The sequence below is a fragment of the Coffea arabica genome, chromosome 1e (genome assembly GCF_036785885.1).
Source record: "Coffea arabica cultivar ET-39 chromosome 1e, Coffea Arabica ET-39 HiFi, whole genome shotgun sequence".
NCBI classification, from domain to species: domain Eukaryota; kingdom Viridiplantae; phylum Streptophyta; class Magnoliopsida; order Gentianales; family Rubiaceae; genus Coffea; species Coffea arabica.
This window is the reverse complement of record NC_092311.1, coordinates 44,433,891-44,457,237: the sequence shown is the minus strand read 5'-3', so window position 1 is coordinate 44,457,237 and position 23,347 is coordinate 44,433,891. Positions and strand designations below refer to the sequence as shown.

At 34.8% G+C, this 23,347-nt stretch overlaps 5 protein-coding genes across 5 annotated transcripts; 3 read left to right on the top strand and 2 right to left on the bottom strand.

The window, feature by feature from the left end:
* The first annotated feature begins 1,031 nt into the window (after window positions 1-1,031).
* Window positions 1,032-2,950, top strand: LOC113695080 (peroxidase 60-like). Its single transcript, XM_027214044.2, has 4 exons — window positions 1,032-1,262; window positions 1,381-1,560; window positions 2,089-2,248; window positions 2,535-2,950. Exons 1-4 carry the CDS (start codon window positions 1,032-1,034, stop codon window positions 2,948-2,950), a joined length of 987 nt encoding a protein of 328 aa, XP_027069845.2.
* Window positions 2,951-4,221: 1,271 nt separating this feature from the next.
* On the top strand, window positions 4,222-5,773 carry LOC113705738 (NAD(P)H-quinone oxidoreductase subunit N, chloroplastic-like). Its single transcript, XM_027227654.2, has 4 exons — window positions 4,222-4,720; window positions 4,935-5,051; window positions 5,143-5,228; window positions 5,387-5,773. The coding sequence occupies exons 1-4, from the start codon at window positions 4,319-4,321 to the stop codon at window positions 5,448-5,450; spliced, it is 669 nt and encodes a 222-aa protein (XP_027083455.1). The 5' UTR covers window positions 4,222-4,318; the 3' UTR covers window positions 5,451-5,773.
* Window positions 5,774-6,065: 292 nt separating this feature from the next.
* Window positions 6,066-6,750, bottom strand: LOC113705727 (putative germin-like protein 9-2). The gene has a single exon (XM_027227648.2). The coding sequence runs from the start codon at window positions 6,748-6,750 to the stop codon at window positions 6,124-6,126; it is 627 nt and encodes a 208-aa protein (XP_027083449.1). The 3' UTR covers window positions 6,066-6,123.
* Window positions 6,751-12,848: 6,098 nt separating this feature from the next.
* LOC113705719 (ATP synthase subunit epsilon, mitochondrial) lies at window positions 12,849-14,668 on the bottom strand. Its single transcript, XM_027227640.2, has 2 exons — window positions 14,282-14,668; window positions 12,849-13,112 (listed from the first exon to the last, which is right to left on the bottom strand). Exons 1-2 carry the CDS (start codon window positions 14,463-14,465, stop codon window positions 13,084-13,086), a joined length of 213 nt encoding a protein of 70 aa, XP_027083441.1. The 5' UTR covers window positions 14,466-14,668; the 3' UTR covers window positions 12,849-13,083.
* Window positions 14,669-18,326: 3,658 nt separating this feature from the next.
* On the top strand, window positions 18,327-19,231 carry LOC113689443 (putative germin-like protein 9-2). The gene has a single exon (XM_027207216.2). The coding sequence runs from the start codon at window positions 18,358-18,360 to the stop codon at window positions 18,994-18,996; it is 639 nt and encodes a 212-aa protein (XP_027063017.1). The 5' UTR covers window positions 18,327-18,357; the 3' UTR covers window positions 18,997-19,231.
* Window positions 19,232-23,347: the final 4,116 nt, after the last annotated feature.

Sequence of the window (23,347 nt, the reverse complement as noted above, 5' to 3'; positions counted from 1 at the left end):
ATAAAACTCCCACTAGTGAGTGAGTTTTCTTTCCAGATTACCTGATGTAAACTACTTGAATAATAGGTCCACAGATTCCGCAATACCATATCAACGTTTAAGATTGCCTTGGTGCTTATTTTTGCAAGCCTTGCTACATCATCTCCATATGCCAGCCATCCCTTGTCCATTTTTTTTTAATAAGGAGCCCTCTCGTCCAGTACTTTGTTGCATGCCAACACTTAGGTTGAGATTTTTTTTAATGTAAATAGAAGGAATCGAATTCGAAACTTTTCATTCACACACTCTCTCTCAAACCACCTAATCTAATCCTCCCCATAGGTCGAGTTTTATAACAAAGAGAAAACGGTAAAGGCAAATCTTTGTTAAATGTTCGGTTTAATGATTTATTACACATAACCTTCTTTAGCTGGCGTAATTCCTACAGTCCTTCCAACTTCAAGGGTACGGGATCCATGCATAGAGAACCATGAATCTCCACGATCATCATTCTTCAGCAAAGATAATTAAGTCCCAATAAATCATTAAACAAAACCAATTTCTCCAGATTGATGACTTCCGGGAAAACCTGTCCCTGCAGAAATAAATAATTCCTCAATTTTGTTGACTAGAATTACTTATAACATATTAAAAAGGGTTAATGCTCTAAATCATTAAACAAAACTAATTTCTCCAGATTGATGACTTCCGGGAAAACCTGTCCCAGAAACAAATGATTCCTCAACTTCGTCGACTAGAATTACTTAATTATAACATATTAGCATGGGTTAATGCTCCCTAATCCCGTGTACTTTCGTGCAACTAACCATCTGGTTGTCTGTTTACATGAATGCACGTTCTATATATTATACTAATTAATCAATTGATTCCTTCTTGACTTCATAGAAATGGTTGTGCCAGGCATGCATTCCAACCTACCTACATTTCCTTCACTCACTCTTTAAATAGATGGCATATATCTGCATCTAAATTCGCAAAGGGAAAAAAAAAAACAGGAATTACCAAAAAAGAAAAACTAAGAGCTGAAAAAAATGTCGAAAGTTGCCTCTGTAGCACTGGTCCTAGGGTTCATTTTTGTGGCATTCTCCGGCCAATGCTACGGGGCTTCACCACCACTTAAGGTTGGTTTCTACCAAGGAAAATGCAATGGTACGGTTGATGTTGAGGTGGTTGTTGGTGGAGTTGTCAAAACATGGTTCTCTAGCGATTCTACAATTACTCCTGCTCTACTAAGGATGCAATTCCATGATTGTTTCGTAACTGTACGAAGTTTCTTCTTCTTTATTTACATTTTTGATCTTTTGGTAAATTTCTCATTAATTATGCTGGCAATTTGGAAAACATTGTGTTGATTGTTGACGTTCTGACATTGTTTACAAGGGTTGTGATGCATCTCTTCTTCTGGATGGAAGCAACAGCGAGAAAACTGCAATACCAAATTTAAGTGTTAGGGGATATGGTCTTATTGATGCGGCAAAGGCAGCTGTTGAGGCAATCTGCCCGGGTGTGGTCTCCTGTGCTGATATCATTTCAATGGCTACCAGAGATGCTGTATCCCTGGTAAATAGATATACGTACCCTCTCTCTTTAATTTTTCTATTTCTGAAAAGTTACATACCATGCATAATTCTCAATTAGACAAAACTAGAAAAGATTAACTAGAACCATTAGACTCCTAGCGAAGCTCAAATTAATGTAGCATAACTACGATATCACGTACAACTACGTGCCATGAATACGTTAAACTCTTACTTTTAATTAAGATTGAGATTACAAGAATTAGAAGTTTCGAGTTGAAGTTTCGCGACATGTGAATTTCGTTTCATGATACGTCATTGTTCATTCCACCAATTGTGAGTTTGTTTGAAATGTTGTTGAGTTATAATGTATTAGTGTTTAGTCGCAATCTGATTATGTGTTGCTCAGGATCTTATAAAAAAAAAATTGCTAATATTATTAGAACTCTACCTTTTACCCTCTCTGATTTGATGCTTTACCACGTAACATGACCTGGTTTAGCATGAAATCATCTCTCACCAAGCTCAACGTGGGCAATATTGATCACTCAATTAATTCCTGTAAATGCAGAGTGGAGGAGGGCGATACATTGTACAAACTGGAAGGAGAGACGGGACAGTTTCGCTTGCAAAGAATGTGAATCTCCCAGCTCCTTCAATATCAGTCTCAAATTCCATCAATGCATTCTCCAAGAAAGGGCTTAGCGTAGTGGACATGGTTTATCTTCTTGGTAATTACTTCACATTTCAAACTGCATGCGAATTCTACTCCACATATATTGGACATGCAAATTATGAAAACTTCTACTATTACTAATTAGTAACAAGACCTTCTTTACTAACATAGTAGCAATTTGACACTATCCCTTAAAAAAATGCACAAGCTGCTTATGAGTGTAAATTTATCCCCAAAAAATTTGTATATGGAGTCGAGCAACAAATCTAAAAGTTGATCAGAATAGAAATGGAAAGTATCAGAAGGTTGATTGATTTTTTTTTTTTTTTGTTTATATAAAGGTGGCCATACTGTGGGAGTTGCTCATTGTTCCCTCTTCCAAGATCGTCTGTACAATTTCCAAAACAGTGGTCAACCTGATAATACCATGAGCCCATCGCTATTATTTTTCCTGAGAACGAGATGTCCTCAGAATGCAACAATTGATAACACAGCTAATCTTGATCAGAACCCTTTGAGTTCGTCAATTGTCGACAACTCTTATTATCAGCAAATAATGTTGCACAGAGGAGTTCTTCAAATTGATCAAGAATTGGCACAGGATCCATCAACCAGGGGCTTAGTAACTGCAATAGCAAAGGGGGTCGATTTTTCCACTAAGTTTGGTCAAGCCTTGATTAATTTGGGTGCTGTCCAAGTCCTCACAGGTACTCAAGGACAAATTAGGACGTCATGCAGGGCAGTCAATACGAAATGACAAAATCGACAAGTTTTTCCAAAAAAAAAAAACTTCCTGCAAAATTTTGTGTTTTTTTTTTCATTTCTAAATTTCATATTGTTCCATCTGGTTTCTTCATTCAAGAATGTGTAATATTCATGATTTTTTCTCCTTTTAAAATTGATGGATGATGTATTTCAATTATGTACTTTAACAATGTTTCTGTCCAATACAAACAGCAATAAACTCTTAACTTACGTTTGCATTTGTTACATTTTCAACTTATTTCCTTTGAAAGCTTCTGCTGTGGTATCGTGGGACAATTAGATATAATTTGCAAAATTAAATCTTCATTTCAGATTAAGAATATGGCCAACTGTAGCCTTCGACCGACTTCTATAGTTTATGGTTTGAAAATTTTTTCTTCTCAGGCACAAAACAAACTATAGCCGAACATTTCTTCGACCAATTTCTACAATTTGTTAGAGTTCTCTTTTTGCAGTTACAATTATTTTTCTAGGTTCAATCCATCAAAATAAATATCTTATTTAAGGAAAACCCGTTAAAGGACCACAACAAGAAGAATAAAAAGACTAGTGGATAAGCTCAACATACAGATATTAATTACAAAATTTATTACTCAATTAACATCAACTTGTTACTTCGAGATCAAGAAACGGTAATCCAAAATTCGTCCTTGACATCCATAAAAGGAGCAAATTGAGATTATGTGCTACTCCCTCCGTCTCAAAATTTTGGTTACACTTTGGGAGTCTAATTTTTTATCAACAGTATTTTGATTGTGATGTTTGGATTTTTCTTTTCAATCTTATACCTAAATTTCAAATTTTAAATTTGAATGTACCATGCATTTGACTTAAAGTAGGAACAATACTGGAAAAAAATACCAAAAAAAGTTTTTAACTTTCTACACATGACAAACGCCTTAGAACATTCTAAAATGAAAAGTGGGACAAAAATTTTGGGATGGAGGGAGTACTTTGCAAGACCAAATTGAGACTTTTTCACTCTTGAAGCGACCAAATTAAGATATTTAAGTACTTTGGAGGGCCAAGATGATATTCTGTAGAACCTCGTAGGACCAAAACGAAATTAACGCATAAATCTATTTTACATGCTGTTCTAAATTGTAATGGCAGGCCACCACAATTGCGTACCACAAACTCCACCTCATCTCATCTAAAGGGCACTGTTAAATTACATTAAAATTCCTACGCAAAATGTGGTACCGGTGCCAGTGACACGACACGCTCAGTTTACATATTGTCCAATTGTGCCAAAATCAAATGTCCCTTATCTTGATTCTCCACCATATAGTTCTGAATTCAACAATAGAGTACGCTCAGCCACATCCATATTGTACATAGCAAACATTTCGGTACAAAAATGGCATGGTCAGTCTGCTCATACCATGGAATTCTGCTACCTTCATCCACACCTGAGCAACAAAGGCTAATTTTCCCCAGCATGACAACAAGCACATTGAATATGAGCGGAAAGCAGACATGCATTGGAGGTGGTGGAGGGCACTGTAGGAAGACAAATGTTGCATGTAATGTTAGTCTAGAGGACTTCATTGGAGGCGATCTTCTCAAGTTTGATTTAGGCCAATGGTTATCAGATGTTGAAGAGCACAAAGCCTTAGCTATCTACTCTCCCCATGAGGGTGGCTATGAGGGTCGCTACCTCAACAGGCTAAGATATCAAGGCTATTATTTCTTGGACCTCACCGCTCGTGGACTTGGTGATCCTGAGACCACTCTCACTAAATTTCACCCTGTTTGTCCGGTAAGCCCTTTTTTCTTTTTTAATTTAACACTGATTGGTTGAAAAGAAAATGTATTGTTAGCTTGAGTCCCAAAAAGGGCAAAACTTATAGTCTTGACCCTTGTTTTAGTTTACAATTTCCTCTTCTTTTTTCTTTTTTATTGTTGACATTTTAATTTAGTGTGGATGAGATTTTAATATAATTGGAATTCTTGGAAATACAATAATGTTGCAGCCGCATGTAGGGAAGCAGCCAATTGCTAGGTGGTATTTCCCACCAGAAGTTGATTATAGGCTCTCGTTACTTCCACCAAATGCCAAAGGACTTGTGGTTTGGATAATTGAAGCAAAGGTGAACAGAAAATCTTTTGCTCTTGATAGTTAAGACTCCAATTATTTGATGAATTTTCAGTTAAAGTTATTAATTGGCTTGGATCTTCTAGGTTTTGTCAAAGGCTGAACTGCAGTTTCTTGCATTACTTCCTACTTTGAGGCCTAGAGTCAGAGTGATTGCAGAATGTGGAAACTGGTAAACTAATCCACCTTAATCGCTCTGTTTATACCTCCAGATATTTTTTTTTTTAAGCAAGGCTTTAATCTCCTTTAAAGAGAAAGAAATCACAATGTTTTATAGGGACGTTTGTAATCTTTATTCGCTATTAATTTATTAATCTATACATGGTGCAGGAGGAAGTTCATGTGGAAACCTCTCAAGGAAATTGCAGGATTACCAGCACAAGAGGGACCATAATCCCCAGTCAATAGGATTATTGCTACTAATATATACTGCAACACGTTCAATGATCAAAATCAGCATAAGGCCCCATTTTACCTAAAATTGGCCTTTCATGGAACGTTCCAAATTTGGGGGTTCATTGAAAATAAAACATTTTGTAGCGTAAGATAATAGAATGTAACCGTTTATGTAATCCCAGTTCAAAAAAGATACGCTGCTGACATTCTTTTCTGGCTTGCATATGCATGCAACCTCGTATGTACTTGTTTATAAATTGTTTTGCTTCATCCAAGATATCCGATTAAGGAAATATACATCAAGAGTTGCATTGGTGACCACCATTTTCTTTAGCTAGCTCATTGGAACCTTTAATACCGTGCGCTTTTATCATAAACTAGCGGCAGTGCGTTTATATTACCTTTTCTTGAGGGTCTATTTTGAGTTCTTGATTGAACCCGAATGCTTCGGTTCCTTGATTATGGGACCATTAGACCTTTAATAATAAATATTGGAGACATTCATATTGGGAGATTAAAAACAGTCGTGTTGTAGTCAAATTCATGACAAATTCTTACGCATAGGATCTGACCTATGAGATATGACAGGATCCCAACATTTATATTGGGAATTTATTTACTATATTTTAGTACTAAGGGGCTGCAAGGATCAAATTCAGCATCGAGTTAAGCTAAAACCTGGGTGTTGCAAGACCACTCTTGAGTTTCTGAATGGTAGGAACATCAGTCTTGAATATCTTTGCGAGAATTGCATCATCAATACCAGTTGCAAACAAAGTTGTAGGAAGTGAAACTTCTCCAGGACTGGCACTACCAAAGAAAGAAACAGCTGACGCTGATGCTCCAGCAAGAGCATTGTACTGATAGTGTACTAGTCCCTTTGGGAACAGAAACACATCCCCAGCTTGAAGGGGTTTTGTGTAGAGCTTGTTAGCGGTATCCACAAGACCAACCTCAACCTTGCCTTTGGTGACAAGAAATAGCTCAGAAGCACGAGGATGAATATGAGTTGGATATGCGCTACGTGGAGGGAAAGTATAAACAGCAAGTGAAACACCTTGGCCATTAAGAGCTGGGAACTCATCCATTGTGACATCGGTTTCTCGTGCGTCTGGACCTCCGTTTCCAGTTGTGTTAAGATGGTAGGTAAAGAAGTCACCGGTGATCTTACTTCCAGTCAGATTTGATGGCACTATGAAATCTGTTAAAGTATCCGGATCTCGTGCTATGGCCATCCAAGAATTGGCGAAGATAGCCAGAAGGCTTAGCAGAGTAAACTTGAATGAAAACGAGACCATTGTGAGCAGGTTACAAGTGATGGTATTAGCAAGTTGATATGGGTTGCACTTACAGGGACACAACAACACTTGGCCATCAATTTATAAGTCCATAAGCGCAGACTGCCCTATGGTGGAATTAATGTTCACTGCTTGACTGAGATTTCCATTTCCTCTAAAATTGTGCTACAGCTAAAACTAGGTTTCTAGCAAGCCCGTATGCCAGATTAATTTTCACAGCTTGACTGACATTTCCATTTCCTCTAAAATTGTATTGTAGCTAAATCTAGGTTTCCAGCAAGCCTATACACCTTCTGCACAATTTCAGGGCTAGAATTTGTGACTTCTCTACAGATTTTTCTAAATTTTGTAGCACTAGGATAAATAAAATAATTGTCGAATAAGTCTAGTTGTTCGGAGTCATTCCACATTTTTAGTATTTGGTTATTTTTAGTTTGTCGAAATTTTCAAAATTTCACAAATATGTTTTGGTTGAAATTTGCTAGGAGATATCTGTGGTTGGTTTGCTACTTTACCTCTATAGAAGAGAAAGTTGGTGAATGAAAAAGATAGCCAATTTTTTGTAGCATTAACAGTTGAAGTGTTGTTTCTTAGTTTATGCCCTAAATTCCAACAAATTGGTAGTCAAAATCTTCAAAGCGGTATTAAGAGCCTTTATCTTAAAGGTTCGTGATATTTTGTGAAGGGCATATATGGTGCGGATCTTTTATAGTTAAAACCAAAATGGTGGGAGAAATTTTTGTGTCTAATGCTCTAACTTAGTAGTGAAATTTGCCAAATTTGGGTCATAAAATTTTGAAACTATATGGTAATCAATGATCTTTGGGATCTGCTAAAGAGGAATTACGTTCTAGCACTATTTGAAGGTCCGATAGATACACAAATTAGAGATCATGGAGTTGCAGTTAGACAAAAATTGAAGGCCGGCATTCATACATCATTTTTTGATATCATTTTCACAAGAATAATGGCTTATGTTATTTATGATTTGGTTGAGAATGAATTGTTCTTAATTAATATAAAAGAAAGAAATTTCACTTTGAATTGGCTGGATTTTGACAATTCTAAAGTGGAGTATGTTGAAATTGAGAATTTAGATCTTGAAAAATTTAGGAGGTGATTATTGATAAGTCCAAAGGTATCAAACTAATTCCTAATATTTATCAAGAATATAATTGTGATTTTTTTTATCTACAGGTATTGAAAAATCCTCAAAGAATTTAGACTATATTGTGACAATTGAAGAAAAGTGTAAAGATGACGATGATAACAAGGTTTATGAAGAGCCATGCGGAAATTTTGGGAATTTCATAATAATTATTTATGTGTTTTACATTTTCTGTTTAGATTCAAATATTATAAAAGGATATTCCACTTTGAACTTATGAAAATGTTATTTAGATACGTCAAAGAAACCATCTTTTATTTTGGAGTTTGATGCCAACAGAAGTATTTTGGTGTAAAGCTAATCATCAGCTTGTACAAAAAGTCGAAAGAAAAAGCTTGTTGCAAGGCTAATTGAGAGTTTTTCAGGTTGCAGATATTTTCCAAAAGTCTTGTCCAAAACAAGATTTGAGAGTTTGATAAGACAATTGAAAATCTGCAATATAAGTAACAAAGAGGAATATTGTTAGAATATGCAACTTCTCTACAAATTTTTTTCTGAATTTTCTAGCACTAGAATAAATAAAGTACTTGTTGAATAAATCTCTAGTTATTAGGAGTTTTTCTACATTTTCAGTATTTGGTTATTTCTCATTTGTAGGAATTTTCAAAATTTTGTTGAAATTGTTTAGGAGATTTATCAGATGATGATGTTGAGTTGTTAACAAGTATTTTTTTTTGTTGAGATTTGTCGGGAAATATTTGTGATTGGTTTGTTATTCTACCTCTATAAAAGGAAAATTGATGAATAAAAAGATGACCTATTTTTTTATAGGATAAATGTTGTTTCTTAGTTCATACTTTGAATTCCAACAAATTAGTATTCAAAGTCTATAGCTTTTAGCATTGCTACAAGTCTAAAATTGTTGGAGACTCCCGCGTAGGCCGAGCTTTTAGAAAAACAACAACATCAGCATTAATTTGATTTTCGTCTTCACAGTCGTAGTCAAACAATTAATCCAGCATAAACAAGCCAAATAGTTTAATTATCTTTTTTTTTTTTTTTCAATTGAAGCTCAAACTGAGAACAACATTTAAAAATCACTAGTAGTAGCTAAACCATTAAGTGGCCTTTGAGAAAAAACTATGGGAGAAAAAATGTAGTAGAGCTTCCATTGTCAAGGTTCAATAAAGGGCAGAACCATTTCTCACTTTACCCTAGCTCCTACACTAACGCTAAGTTTGGGAGTTTTGGATAGAAAAGAGAAGAAGGGAAAACTTAAGTTATGAGAGAAGAGAAGGGATTGTTGTGTTGTTTGGGAGTTTTGAGAACTAGTGAAATAATTTTGGATATAAAAGTCATTAAATATTTGTTCAAGACATTTTTAAGGATAAAATAGGTATTTAATTTAAAGAACTTTTATAAGCTTCCTCCAACTTTCTCTCCATTTCTCTCCAATTTGGGAGGAAAACTTTTACTTACTATTTATCCTTTTAAATCCTTCAATTTCTCTTCTTTTCTTTCCTAATAAAAACTAACAAACGAAGGAAATGCTCACTTTCTCTTCTTTCCCCTTCTTTTCTCTCCAAATCATCCATTCCCAACTGTTTGGATCATTGCAGAACTGAGCAGGACGAAGAATAATCTACTCCTTCTATCCACTGAAAGTATCATACATTAATATATTTTGAAATATTCAAAAATATTTGTCATCTTACTAAAATTAAAGTTACTTTTTATCTTTATTTTCAATTAATGTTATCCCCATCTTTATTTATATTTCAGAGGGCGACTTGAAAAATAAGTTCACTAACATCGCTATCAGGTTACTATTCTTAAAAATTTGAAATCCGAAATGCGACAAATAATTTGAGACGAAAGGGAGTATTTTTCTTGTTATTCTTATTGTTATCTATTACTACAAGTTTGCTTTGAACCCTAGCCTGTCCTAATTCCTTCTTATTTAGCTTGGTCAAATCAGTAGTATGTCCAACTTTAAATTCATAGCCACCCTATGGCCAGCTACCTTAGTTGAATTGAAGACACCCTATCTATATATCATAGATGTGAAGAATGGAGAAAGATATATGGCATAGGTTGCTTCTTCAATGCAGAAGAAGTGATGTAGCTTCTAGTAATGTAGAAAGCCAATGAAATAGAGTCGTCAAATAATTTGAAAGAATTAATAGAGAGAAACCAAACGGCCGGCCCGGGTAAGCCTGGAAAAGTAGCAGCATAGGACCGGCAACCAATTTTCGTGTGGACCATTTCGAATTTTCTCCTTTTCCTTCCTGCATGGGAAATAAGACATTGTACAATTTCTTTATAAAATAAACCCAAAAATGAATTTAAAATGAAACTTATATATTCATTATATGCATTAAGCTTCCAAAATCTTGAAGATTTTTTCATGTGTCCAAGTTGAACTTATCTTTCATTTTGAACAGTGTTTAGTTTTGATAAATGAAGCAATTTTCTATTACAACAGAAATCAAAAGAAATGGTGAGTAGTTGGCATGAGTGAATGCAAACTTTTTTTTTTTTTGGTAAGTAAGAATTTATTAATACCCAAGAACAAACAAGATAGGCATAACCACAAAAGAAATAAAGAAACTTTATTAATAAAGTTGAAAATTTATTGTCTAAAACAAATGAAGAAAGATGGCATATATAACCACAAAACTCAAAAACAAACAAAAATGTGACACTCTTACTGTGCCTCAGCTTTTCAGGAAATGATAAAACATGACCATTATAGCGAAATTTTCTACAGATAAATGTATTACACCACCACATGAAAGCGAAAACAGCCAAGGCTTTCAATTGCCAAAAGAAGAGATGAAAGAATATCCAAAGGGCTCTTCTTCCTTGGGTGCATATGATATTATACTCTGCCTTTTTCGCCCCATCTAATGCTTGAGTTTGGACTCTCTGTAGTTTGTGTTTGGACAGCCAATTATTTGGCCAAATATATTTGCTGACATCACCATTACAATTTTCAATACACCTTTTTATCTTCTCAATTACTTTTTTATCTCACATACATCACATCACAAAAAGTGCTACAGTAAAAATATTTCAAATAACTTACAATCCAAACACTACTGAATTCCCCCCTTTTTTTTTTGTGTTTTTAGGTAGTTTAGTCTAGTCAAATAACGATGTGTATGTTTCGAGGTTAGTTAACAATGCTTGCAGCACTGAAGCTCAGATTCTGGAAACTTGCATATTTTCCACCTCCATGTCTTAATTTATACATTTAAGGACTCCGTGTCCTCCAAATTTCAATCTGAAAATTGGGTACCCGTACCATTTATCTTTTTCTTGTTTTGTGTAGCTTTTCTGGTAGCACATCCATAGGGGATAAAAAATTTTCTGATCAAATATTGCATGGATTGCTCCTACACCCATTCTTTAGCCACGTATTCCATCTTTTAGATGACAAAGCAAGAAGAACTTTCAATAATGTCCATCTGTATGGTTAGAGGCTTAGGATTTAATCTCTTGGAGCTTCCAATGTGCTCAGTTTTCACAAACACAAAATCAAGGAAGCTCAAGTCATGCAAAACTAAGTAGAGCATTCTGCTCCCTTGAAGGAAAAGCTAAGTGAAATAAAAAAAACCAAATTTACTTATTTATGCCTTGGCCTCATTAGGAACTCACTTTTGGCTTTTAAAAGCAAAAGGGATGCTCAATTACCACCCTGTTAGGTTGCAAAATTTTGAAGTTTAAGGTTTTATAAATCATAACTCATTACACTCGGGTAAATCATATGCAGGAGCATATTCTTTAGGGCAAGTTGATCAGGTATGCTTTAAAAAGCGCTTTTCTACTGCATATGGTCAAATGGTAGTTTCTTAAGAAGATGAGGAAATTTAGGGGTTGTCCATCTGGCGAGTGTCAAGCTCATCCGGGTAAATGTGAGGCGACATCTGCCTTGGACAAGGACAGTAATTCAGTCTCAATATTTTGACAAGAAGTTGCAACAAAGAATGGAATCAATGGATTGAAGAATTCGAGATCTGCCTCTGACAAGGACTGTACTTCAGCCTGTTAGTATTTTGACAAGAAGCTGCAACATGGAATCAACGGATTATGGGGGTGTCTCGAAACAAAGGAAATTCTTTCACTCTGCCGTTTGGAGGTCATAACCTTCCAAAGTACGACAAACATATACTAGTAGCATAACTCTACGAGTAAAATGCATTTTGTTCCATCACTTTTAACCAAATTTATAGGAATTTACGCAGCTAGGACGAACACATTCCATTCGTTCATTAAAGTTCTATATATGAGTTACGAGGATTAACACACACAGACACAGCGTCCACCCACTGCCGCATACAGAATACTGGCCCCGAGAATAGAATGATACAAGTAGCACATCTACCCAAAGGCGAAGGAGTAAAAATGTCAATGAAACTGATCAAAAGATGATGATTAAATCACTATCTATAGAACAGAATATATTCAACAATCAAATGTCTGTCTCCCCGTCTTTTCAACCCAGCAATTGGGACGCAAATTTAACACAAGGGGGGCAACAGGAGAAGCAGACAAATCCAATTTCAGCAACAAACATCACTGGAGAAACTGGCAAGCAACCATTAAGGGCAGCTTTTATGTCACATAATCACAGCCCACAGCCTCACACCATCATGACCAAAGAAGAAAATGGACAATCCCAAAAAAGAATAAAAAGATCACTAGTCATTAACACAAAGGGAACAATAGGAGAAGAAGACAATCCATTTCAGCAACAACCATCACTGAAAGGAGGAGAAACTTGCGAATAACTATTAAGGGCTGTAAGAGCCTTCCTCCACTGCCAGGTTCAGGGTCCAATTCCTGTGCTTGATAGTTGGGGTGGAAAGGGGTGGAGGGGGGGAATTAAAGGCTGCTTTCATGTTCACAGAAAACAGCCCAAAAACCATCATGACAATAAGGAAAACACAGAATTCCTAAAAGGAAAGAGTTTCAGAAGTCATCAACATTGACAATATGCGTTCCATTAAAACACCAGCACCACATAAGATCAAGTCATAGCAGAAAGATTATTATGGGGCAATCTTCATGCAAAGCCATCTTCATGCAAAGCCCATTAAACAAACATTCTAAATCCAAGGTCACCATAGACCCAGAAATAAAGATCCAAGTGACAAGTTAAACAACAAATTTCCAGCAAAAATGTTTTCATCGAAGACTTGGTTGGTACTGCAACTTCAAGGTCATTCTTCCGGAGTATCCGAGCGGATGGCTGATAGACAAATGAATAATTGAGTTAGGCAACGGAAGAATTATGTCCTGTAAAGAGAAACATAAGACTGAAAAGATAATGGCGACTTAAATGCACAATGACATCAATAATTGCAATGCAATGAATTCATTGCAGCTGAACCAAAAGGAATGTCCAATCATCACACAAAACACACACTGCTGGCATACCACATAACACCTAGCATTCAAATCCTTCATCAAGTATAAACTACTTGTGCAAGAGTGTTATGGATTATACGAAGTGACATCATGAACCAGAAATAAATGTAAGTTTCGTCAAGCCTTAAAAATATCGAAAATCAGGAATAGGAACTTGCTACAGTTGAAAAAGAATGTTGATAATCTGAAATTCAAACATATGGAGACAAGATTATGCATCCTAGGATTGCCAAGGAGCCACAAAGTCGTCCAGCCTTTCAGTTGTACGTCTCAAGATGCATGATTCTGGCACAAGGACCACAAAAAAGACATCGTTTCAACTTCTTTCTTGCTCTTCACATATAGCTTAAAGATAAAAAAAAAATGCTAAACACTTAAAATAAGAAGAGAGAAGCTCTTATGATCTGTATTTCATTTGCTTAAAGCATCATGCTGACCAGTAATCCTACTAGTGTTTAGAACAATGCATACATATCAAGTGTGAGTTGTTCTCAATTAGACCAATCAAACACAAGCTAGAATCAAATTCTCATGTAAAGTTCGCACCTTTGTGCAATTAGACCAATTTAAAAACAAACTAGAACAAATCTCACAGTCGCTTATGCCCTGCAATTGCTACAAGGTGAGCTTGAATTTCCAAAATGGGGGTGACTCAGCATATTATCACCAGAATCAACATCCTTATCCGCGAAGAAAACCTTAAAAAAACCCCTAAATTTAAAAGCCCGTCTCCAATTATCCCAAAAAACCCACCTATCATCCATTAAATTATCTAATTATACCAAAAACCCACTAAATTATCAAACTTGACCCCAAAAAGAACCAAAATAAAAACGAAAATAACAGATACGGACCACAGTAACATTTGATTCAACGAAAAATAACCAACATCGACCCGCACAGGAAACCCTAGATCCAAAGCATCCTGTGAAATTAATAACTGAAAAAGAGACAAAAATGAAAAAAGAGCCATGGGATTGGAAAAATTACTGGGCTTCTCAGGCTTGCCATCCACCCATTTGGAAACTGAGAAATGGACCTTCTCTCGAGACAGAGCTTCGGTCCTACGGGGCTCCTTGAGGCAATTCCTGACCAAATTCGCGCACAAATTCGAATAGGTGATGTATGTCATCCCGGCTGCCCTCCAGAACGGCACCGCTGCATTTGACGCCATGGCCTGCTCTCTCTTTCTCTCTCCTTTCTCAGCTACAGACTCCAATATCCCTTAAAGCGACACCGTTTCTACCGTGGCTTCTTCTTTTTCTCAAACCAGTGAAGGAAATACGATACTACTGAACTGAATAATACTCAAACTCTACTAAAATGAACCGCTCCAAACACGAGTACCGGATCGGGTCTCTTGTAGCTCGCGTAGGAAGGGGACTCCAAAGTCCGCACGCTATAGGGTATATACTCTCTCTTTTTATTTATTTATTTATTTTTGAAACAACACCTAGAGTTGTAAAAAAAGTCCAAAATCCAATAACCCATCCAACTTGTCCATTAATTTTAAAGGATAGATTGGCTCAGTTGGATTATAGATTTTGTTGGATTGGATAAAAACAAGTCAACTTATTTACTAGGTGGATTTGATTATTTATTTGAGCACCCAATATTCAACTTGTTTAAAAATAATTCAAAACAATAAACACAAGATTCAATACACATTTGTCCGACCACTTATATTTAGATATGTGTTAACAATTTATTGACCAATTTGTATTCAAAATTCTCATATATAGTTTTTCAATCAAAATTTTATTTAAAAGAAAAAAGAAACTTGCAATAAAAACTCATGCTTATTTTACCTTTACAATAATAGTTAAACTTGCTCAACATTTATAATAATTTATTATGCCTTTTAAGAGTATGTTGTTTTCCTCCCTCCCTTTTATCCTCTTTTTTTTTTATTGTTGTTCTCCAATTGCTACTTACTTCTATCCGTTAATATTTTGTATACCTAGAATAGAATTTTAAATTTATTTTAATTGCATTCTTTTACTTTTCTCTAACTTGTTTTATTTTATTGCTAATAATTCCTCATTAATATTATAATACAACAAATTATACGTCTCTTAATTACATTTTCGAGCATAATATAATCTAGCATTCAATAATTTAAATACACATAATATTACAACTTACAATAGAGCATATATGAATAGTAAAAGTGTTAAATAAGTTGTGACAAAAATAAATTTCAATCAATTAGTGGTATTAAAAAGTATAAAGTAAACAATTTTTTTTAGTTAATCTATTTAATGTACAATTTATTGTCTAAAATTCACAATACAAGCAATATAAAATATTATTCTATTTATGATGTGCTTCCAAGGAGTTTAAAAAGTGAGTGTGGGTTTGTGTATGTGAAAGTGTGTTAGTGTGTGAAAATTATTTATGTATGTGGAAAAAAATCTTTTCATATGTGTAAATGTATAAGAGTGTTTATGTATCACAATGTAGTTGGGTCATATTTGAGTCATGAATTTGAGATGACACAGTCCAAAATCAATCTATTCTAAAGTTGAACGGGTTGGGTATAAACTATTTACATGAAAATTCAATATCAACCCGCCCAACCCACCCCAATTGCTAGTATATATAGAACATTTTGACTAGGACTTGTGATATTAGTATCAGTTATACAAGAATAAAATAGGTAAATAATATTTGCACTTTAAAATAAATCTTTGCATTTCATCTTGTGAACGCAAAAGAAATGCTAAAGCAGAATGCTACGAGTTAGTATTTTTGGAATGTAAATATCGCTTATGTTAAAGGGTCTATCTAACCCTATGGGCAACCGTTAAGATATATTTCATGTGTCATATTTTTTAAAATGTAATATTAATTAGGGAAAGTAAATTAATACAAGAGAGGGTAGGTGAGATTAAATTAAAATATATTTCAGGTGTCATCTTTTTTAAATGTAATATTAATTAGGGAAAGTAAATAAATACAAGGGAGAGTAGGTAAGAATAAATAAGAAAGTATATAAATGTAAGGAATGGTAATAATTGTTAGTATGTGTATATATATTATAGGTTTGGTGAATGTTAAGTAGGTTAATAAGTGCTCCAACGGCAACTACTAGAAAAAATCCATGTTAAAATAAGCATTTGGTTAATGAGTGCCCTCTAAGAATGAAACTAATTTGGAAAAATAATGAGTGCCCTCGAGGCACTCAATTGGTAATAGTGAAACTAATTTGGAAATATATCTAAGTGTGGCAGAACCAATAAATGTGATTATATGCATTCATATGGTACCATGTTAAGTGTAATTTAAATGTCTTGCCAAATGTCTCCGAGGCATTCGGTTAAAAAATCTTTAAAACAAATCATACTATACGTGTATAGATCTTTTCCCACTAAGAAATCCATTTGTAAATAAATAAAACTACTCGTGCTTAGAAATCTTTTTACAAAAGAATCCAGTACCAGGTGAAGGTAAAGTGTAGTAAGCTCGAAACTACTCCGGTTTAATACTTGTTTACCGAGCAAACAGTTAGTAACTACAGTAATAAAGGGATAGTTGGATTAGATAGTAAAGTACGAGAGATTGTAAATAAAAGATTTTGAATTAAAAATCTTCCACTTATAAAAAAGATACAATAATAAGGGATAGACCAATTATTTGTCATAGTCAAACGCCAAAATTGTAAAATTCCCGGTCCAACATCAAGAAAGTGATTTACTAGTTTCCAAATGAAGCTTTTGACAATTTTCTGAAGTCTTGAGTGCAAAATCTCTAACATCTTCCATTAACCATGTAGCATGCAAGCACTAAGAACCAATGTTGTTAGACCCGAATTGGATCGACCGGTTCGATCAATCTAATCGTGAACCGGCCTTCTTTCGAACTAGTATGTAGTATAAAATCGCTTTTGTAAAAAATCAATTAAAACCATAAAAAACCGGCTTAATTAGTGACTCGATTCAATTTGTTAGACCAATCTGATCGTGAACCGGCCTTCTTTCGAACTAGTATGTAGTATAAAACCACTTTTGTAAAAAATCAATTAAAACCATAAAAAACCGGCTTAATTAGTGACCCGATTCAATTTGTTAGACCAATCTGATCGTGAACCGGCCTTCTTTCGAACTAGTATGTAGTATAAAACCACTTTTGTAAAAAATCAATTAAAACCATAAAAAATCGGCTTAATTAGTGACCCAATTCAATTTGTTAACCTGGTTCTCAAAAATTTCTTTCTTCTTTTCCCCAAACATAATTTGAATTATCTAAATTGTACACTTTCATTTATTAATAGAAATAAGAAAACGTCATCCATTTAGTGTAAATATCAAAATCACTCGCTTTTCTAAATAATCTTTAAATCAAAATGTTTTCATCATTATGATCTTATTAATTTAGCATCAGTGATTCCAACTTGCATTAATTTGTTTTAATTTAGTTTTTTCAAGTAATTTTGGAGAATGGACATATTTTAACCATGAATTTACATTTTTATATATAATTGTTAGGTGTATATTTGATTGCAAGTCTAATATTTTTGGAACATTTTTCATGATTGGCCAAATATAACCAAGAACTTAATTTCAATATTTCTAAAACTTAAAAAAATATATAATAATTATAATATCATGCTGACGTCAGCGAATTTTTGAGAACGGTCCGACCGATCGAACCAGTTGACCCCCGACCCAATAGTTTAGCCGAATCGCTACTCGGTCCGAGTTTAACGACATTGCTAAGAACAGCATTAGAGTGTCAAACTTCCTTTTGCAAATCAATGTCAAACTTCCCACCTCTTTAAAATAATTTTTTAAAAAAAAAAATAAAGAAAATGTCAAACCCCTGTCAAAAATGGAAAATATTTAAATATCTGTCAGAAACCACTCTATTGACATTATTAATCGTTGCAATAATAACAACATAGTCTGAATACAAATTGGAATTTACCTGTAAAGATGTTTTTTTTTCTTCATTTTTAAATGATTTCCTGTTACCCAAGTACTATAAATAAAGCCGGGCACCCAATCTCTATAGTCTATACTATGCTCAACTTATTTCATCAAGTCAAACAATCCTTTTCTGCCATCATGGCCCTAAGGCCATCTACCAACTTATTCTTAACACTGATGCTCAATTTGCTTGCCATTTTTCCTCCAATGGCAATGGCTAGTGATGCTGATATCTTGACAGATTTTAATCTTCCACCAAATGTATCAAATGTGGATGCTACATTTTTCACGTATACTGCTGCAAGATCACTTGTAGGAGCACAGCCACCGACGGCCCTGAATTTTCTCTTTGCTGACAAAACTAGCTTCCCTGCCCTGGATGGCCAAGGTGTTTCCTTAGCCGTCTTGCGAATGCCTGGAGGTGCTGTCAACCCTCCACACAGCCATCCGCGCGCGACCGAGCTCCTTCTGCTCATTTCTGGCTATTTGGAAGTGGGATTTATAGATTCAACAAATAAGCTCTTCAATCAAACACTAAATGCTGGTGACATGTATGTGTTTCCTAAGGGACTCGTGCATTATCAGTTCAATTATGCACCTGATGTTCCTGCCATTTCTGTTTCTGCCTTTGGAAGTGCAAATCCTGGCCTTGTGTCCATTCCTTCCAATTTGTTCCAAACCGATATTGAGGACAGAATCTTGGCTTGGTCATTCAAAACTGATATCCCTACCATTCAGAGGATCAAGGCTAGCGTTCAGGGTAGCCCCCAAGCATAGAAATTGGCTGACAACTTCAAGATTTTGCAAACTTATAAAGAGAACAAATATTGTCTGAAATTTCTCTTTATATATCGATTGCGTACCAGTCACCATGTTGTTGGGGTTATTGCATCTATACTAGTTGTATCCCTTTACAGTTTAGAAAGAAAGATAACTCTCTGAAACTTTATCAGGGAGCAGTTTAAATTTATCGAATTTGATGCCAAAAGATTAATCAGATTGGCCGAGCAAATTTCTGCATTTTAACTTTTAAGGTTTAGATTGAAATTTAACATCAAAACAGATCGAAAAATCTATGTCATTAGAGCTCGTAACGGTTGTTCATCTCTGTTGGATCCGGCACGAAACATTAGATACGCCTAAGTTCCGGGGAGTAAAAACCAAAAAATGGGTCAGCACAATTAATGCAGTGCTTTTCTTTTTCCTACTTTTAAAATAATTTGGATGGTTTCGACGCAGAAAAAAGATTTCTTTCAAACACTTGAAAAACTTTTTTTTTTTTCGTTTTCTGGGGTTGTAAAAGTTTAGCAGGAGAGGAGCAAGCACATTCCAAGGCCTAATTCACGTATCTAACAGCGGTAAAAGCTAATAAAAATATCGTTCAAAATTCTCCATAGAAACTATAAGTATTCTAATAATAGAGAAACAATGGACGGTTAATTTAAGATTTTTTTAGCTTTTTCTTCTTTATGCGACTGGTGTGGCATGTCCAGCTGGATCCTTTGAAGTTCCGAGCGCGACCACAAAGGACTTTCGACCTAGTCAAGTATGAATTGACAATTCATTTGAATTTTAAATTAATGGTCGAGATCAATTCGAACTCGATTAGAACGTTCTCGACCGTAAAATTTATTAACCTCGACCTAGTCAAACGCGTATTGACAATTTAGTTGAATTTTAAATTAATGACTGAGTTCAATTCGAACTCGACTAGAATCTAGAACGACCTCGATTGTCAAATTTATTAACTAGGTTGCATTGCGGGGATCCAAGTCCGTCGTGGTAACTCATCATAAACAGCTGAAACAAGTTATTCAAAGACATTTATAAAGAGATGGAATTTTTTTTTCTAAAAGCTCAAAATTTTATTTCATCAGAAAACCAGAATTTTGTGCATGTTACAGATCTAGAGTGAAAAAAAATGGAATGATCAAATCTCCAACTGAGGCTTAGCTCCCTATTTTTCTTTGCCTTAGCCACTTTTCTCCAGATCTAGAGTAAAAACTAGATTGATCAAATGCCCAATTGAGGCTTAGCTCCCACTTTTTCTTGTCCTTAACCATTTTTCTCCAATTGTGCACTGCATGGCAAACATCTTGAACAATCACAGCTAGGGACAGCTTACTAAGCAAATTTGGAAAAAGATTTGGACTTTGCATAACCGCTCCTCCAAGCTATTTCATCACTCAATCCATTGATCCAACAGCACCACGATACACAGCATTAGTAGCAGACACAAAATGTTGACAAAACGACACCTATAATTTTAAAAATCTTAGAAAAAATGCACACACACACACAAAATCTATTCTTTCAATACTGCATCCCGCGTAGAAAAGATATGAAGGCTGGTCCATAAATTATTTGCGAAATTCAGTTCAGTCGGAAAAAGAAAAAAAAATAAAGAAATTAAATTTGGTCCTAGTCTGTATCACAGTAATCGAATGCAAAACAAGAGCCTCAATTTTCAGTTTCCACTAAACCAATTATCTATTTCAATTGCTATATATTGTCACAGGGCATAAAATTGGTGGAAACAAGTAATATAACACCAATGATTGTTGAGTCAAGTTGGTAAAAAAATTTGATGCCCCTTAACTAAGATTTTATGCCTACAATAAAAGTGCATAAAAAATTGGTTGCCTTTGATGTTGAAAGGGGTACTCATTATTTAATGGACAAAAAAAGCACGTAAATCCAGCTTAAATATACATACAAAGGTAAAACAACGAACTGGTCTATTCCCTCTATCTCATAAAGAAAAAAAAAGTCTACTTCTATTTTCACACAAATATGAGAAGTGCAAGGTAATATGGTTAATGCAATAATTTTTTATTTTTATTTTTTTTGTAAATATTCCTCCGTTATTCTATTCAAAGTAGTTGTTCATGTTCCTAAGTCATTATTGGAATTTTTCACATTTTCAATACTAGATGACATCAGAGAAATCATTTATTACTTGCACTTATTTCAGAAAAAAATAAAGAACAAATTTTTACATGAATATAAGGATACCGAAGGCGGTTATGGGTCCTTCCTCTGAATTGGTACTTTTTCTTGTCTCTCTTGAATTTATTCGGCCGCGAATTTTGTTGTTTTGCCGACCCGATTGATATACGTACGTCTGAATTTGTTCACCTGAAAAGGTCAAAAAAACAGAGAAGGATAATCCAAACTCAATAACACGAAATTTGAGGTTCCTTCCTAGGAAAAGAATAAACAAAAAAAAAAAGAAGAGGAGAATCCTAAACTTGGAGGCCACAATTAATACACTTGGGGTTATATAAGCTGGCGATTTACTATCATTTATTTTATCTTCTAGGAAAACATTACTGTCTAAATTTGTTATCCCCCCCCCCCCCCTCCCCCTTTTCCCAAAAAAAAAAAAGAAAAATGAAAGACTTTCCCTAAGAGCTTATCCCACTAAATTCTTTAACATTTTACTTCAGATAACGTTAAATACGTTGAATTTCTACATTAAATCCATGATAAGAATTTCCGCGGTTTCCATTTGAGAAATCAGTCCACATCAAGCCATCAACAGCAAACATAAATTCGAGTTTCACAAAAACAGCTTAAAGTCGAATGTGTTGTAGTAGTTTGAACTTTTGAATGGTAACAGCTGAGCAGTGCTAATCTGCTGTATCAACATTATAAAGGGATAATTGCAGAAACCTCCCCTGAGGAGGTTTTTGATACTAGCACTTACCTCCCCTGTGGTTTAAGAAATAACACAAGGCTGCCCTAAGAGGAAATTGGGGCCTATTGCTGACAAAAGATTATGGGAATTTGCCTTTATATCCTAATTATTTGGAGAAACCTAATGAACGAATTTTGCAAAAGAAACATGTTTCTTGTCAACAAATTAAGTAACTAATTAAACTACCTGTTAGTTCTACCATGTTGCATAACAAAAATATAAGTTGGGGTTGTTTTCACTCTAAAAAATCTTCAATGTTGCCTTTCGACAACAGCTGCAATATTTGTTCTTAATTGTGAAAGATGTTGGGGAGTTTTATGATCCTTCCCTATGGCTTGAAGAAGCCATTCTCTTTGCTGCAACACTTCACCTCAAACTGCCAATCTAAACTCAATCAAAGTAGCTATCTTACCCTCACAAACAACCACACACATTGCTAATAGAGAGTTTTACGTGTCAAGTTCATTCTTCATAAGCTGTTGCAATAACTTGCAAATCTAGCCGTTACTTAGTTCATGATACTTTAGTTGTTTTATGTGAAGTAAAAGGATTTGCACTTATACCCCCTGAAATTTATTAATTGTTAATTGCTTTGTGGTATTTTGTCATTCCTTTGCCAATATTATTTGGCATGCAGCACAAAGAGCACATTGGCACAACTTTCTGATCTCATTTCTTAAAACAATATTTTAATGGCACTTTTTTCTAGCTTGGGTTGAATATGCATCAGAATTAGTAAGTTCAAAGAAGGTCAGTGCTATTTCTTAAACTATATAAGAGGTGAGTGCTAGTGTCCGAAACTTCAGGGGAGGTTTTTGCAATTTTTTCTATTATAAATATGTATTAATATTAAGATAATAGTTGTATCAGAGATGCTGTAATTTCCAAGATCACAAATGCGACGCAAACGTCTACGTCTGAGATTTCAAGAAGTTGCGAAAGTGTTCACTTTTCGGGGGCGACTATATCTAAAATCTAAGAATGAGGTTACGATCAGATTGAAAGATTAATTTATATTAAAACACTGGGAATGGATTATAGTAATCTCAAAGCCAGAATTTTTGTAATCTTGGTAACCTTTTTTTCTTAATATTATAAACTTGTAGGTGTAACTAGATGACACTCGAAATCCTTGGCCATGAAACTACATGTGATGATAAATGGTAGCTGGTCCATGAATTGATGACAAAACCATACATCATGAAACGACTGCAGTTGTCCGAGCTCGCTTAAGTCCAACTCGACAGCTGGGATCAATCCGACAGGAACCGTAATAGAATGTGAAAATTCTCAGTATTTTTTTTTTTTTAACTCAAGGGTACACCAACCTTTCGACCAAACTAATTCTCTAAAAGAATGTAGATCTTTGCCCCAAGAATGCATAGCGAGACAATACATAAGAATCGATCACGAGACCTGCTGATAACT

What these genes read in the sequence shown, in the direction of transcription:
- LOC113705727 (XM_027227648.2), bottom strand. Translation starts at nt 6,750, where the DNA reads ATGGTCTCGTTTTCATTCAAGTTTACTCTGCTAAGCCTTCTGGCTATC.
- LOC113705738 (XM_027227654.2), top strand. Translation starts at nt 4,319, where the DNA reads ATGGCATGGTCAGTCTGCTCATACCATGGAATTCTGCTACCTTCATCC. An exon ending in AATTTCACCCTGTTTGTCCG is followed by an intron (nt 4,721 to 4,934) that starts GTAAGCCCTTTT and finishes ATAATGTTGCAG; the next exon opens with CCGCATGTAGGGAAGCAGCC. An exon ending in TTTGGATAATTGAAGCAAAG is followed by an intron (nt 5,052 to 5,142) that starts GTGAACAGAAAA and finishes TGGATCTTCTAG; the next exon opens with GTTTTGTCAAAGGCTGAACT.
- LOC113695080 (XM_027214044.2), top strand. Translation starts at nt 1,032, where the DNA reads ATGTCGAAAGTTGCCTCTGTAGCACTGGTCCTAGGGTTCATTTTTGTG. An exon ending in TCCATGATTGTTTCGTAACT is followed by an intron (nt 1,263 to 1,380) that starts GTACGAAGTTTC and finishes ATTGTTTACAAG; the next exon opens with GGTTGTGATGCATCTCTTCT. An exon ending in GGACATGGTTTATCTTCTTG is followed by an intron (nt 2,249 to 2,534) that starts GTAATTACTTCA and finishes GTTTATATAAAG; the next exon opens with GTGGCCATACTGTGGGAGTT.
- LOC113689443 (XM_027207216.2), top strand. Translation starts at nt 18,358, where the DNA reads ATGGCCCTAAGGCCATCTACCAACTTATTCTTAACACTGATGCTCAAT.
- LOC113705719 (XM_027227640.2), bottom strand. Translation starts at nt 14,465, where the DNA reads ATGGCGTCAAATGCAGCGGTGCCGTTCTGGAGGGCAGCCGGGATGACA. An exon ending in TGGCAAGCCTGAGAAGCCCA is followed by an intron (nt 13,113 to 14,281) that starts GTAATTTTTCCA and finishes TTTGTCTATCAG; the next exon opens with CCATCCGCTCGGATACTCCG.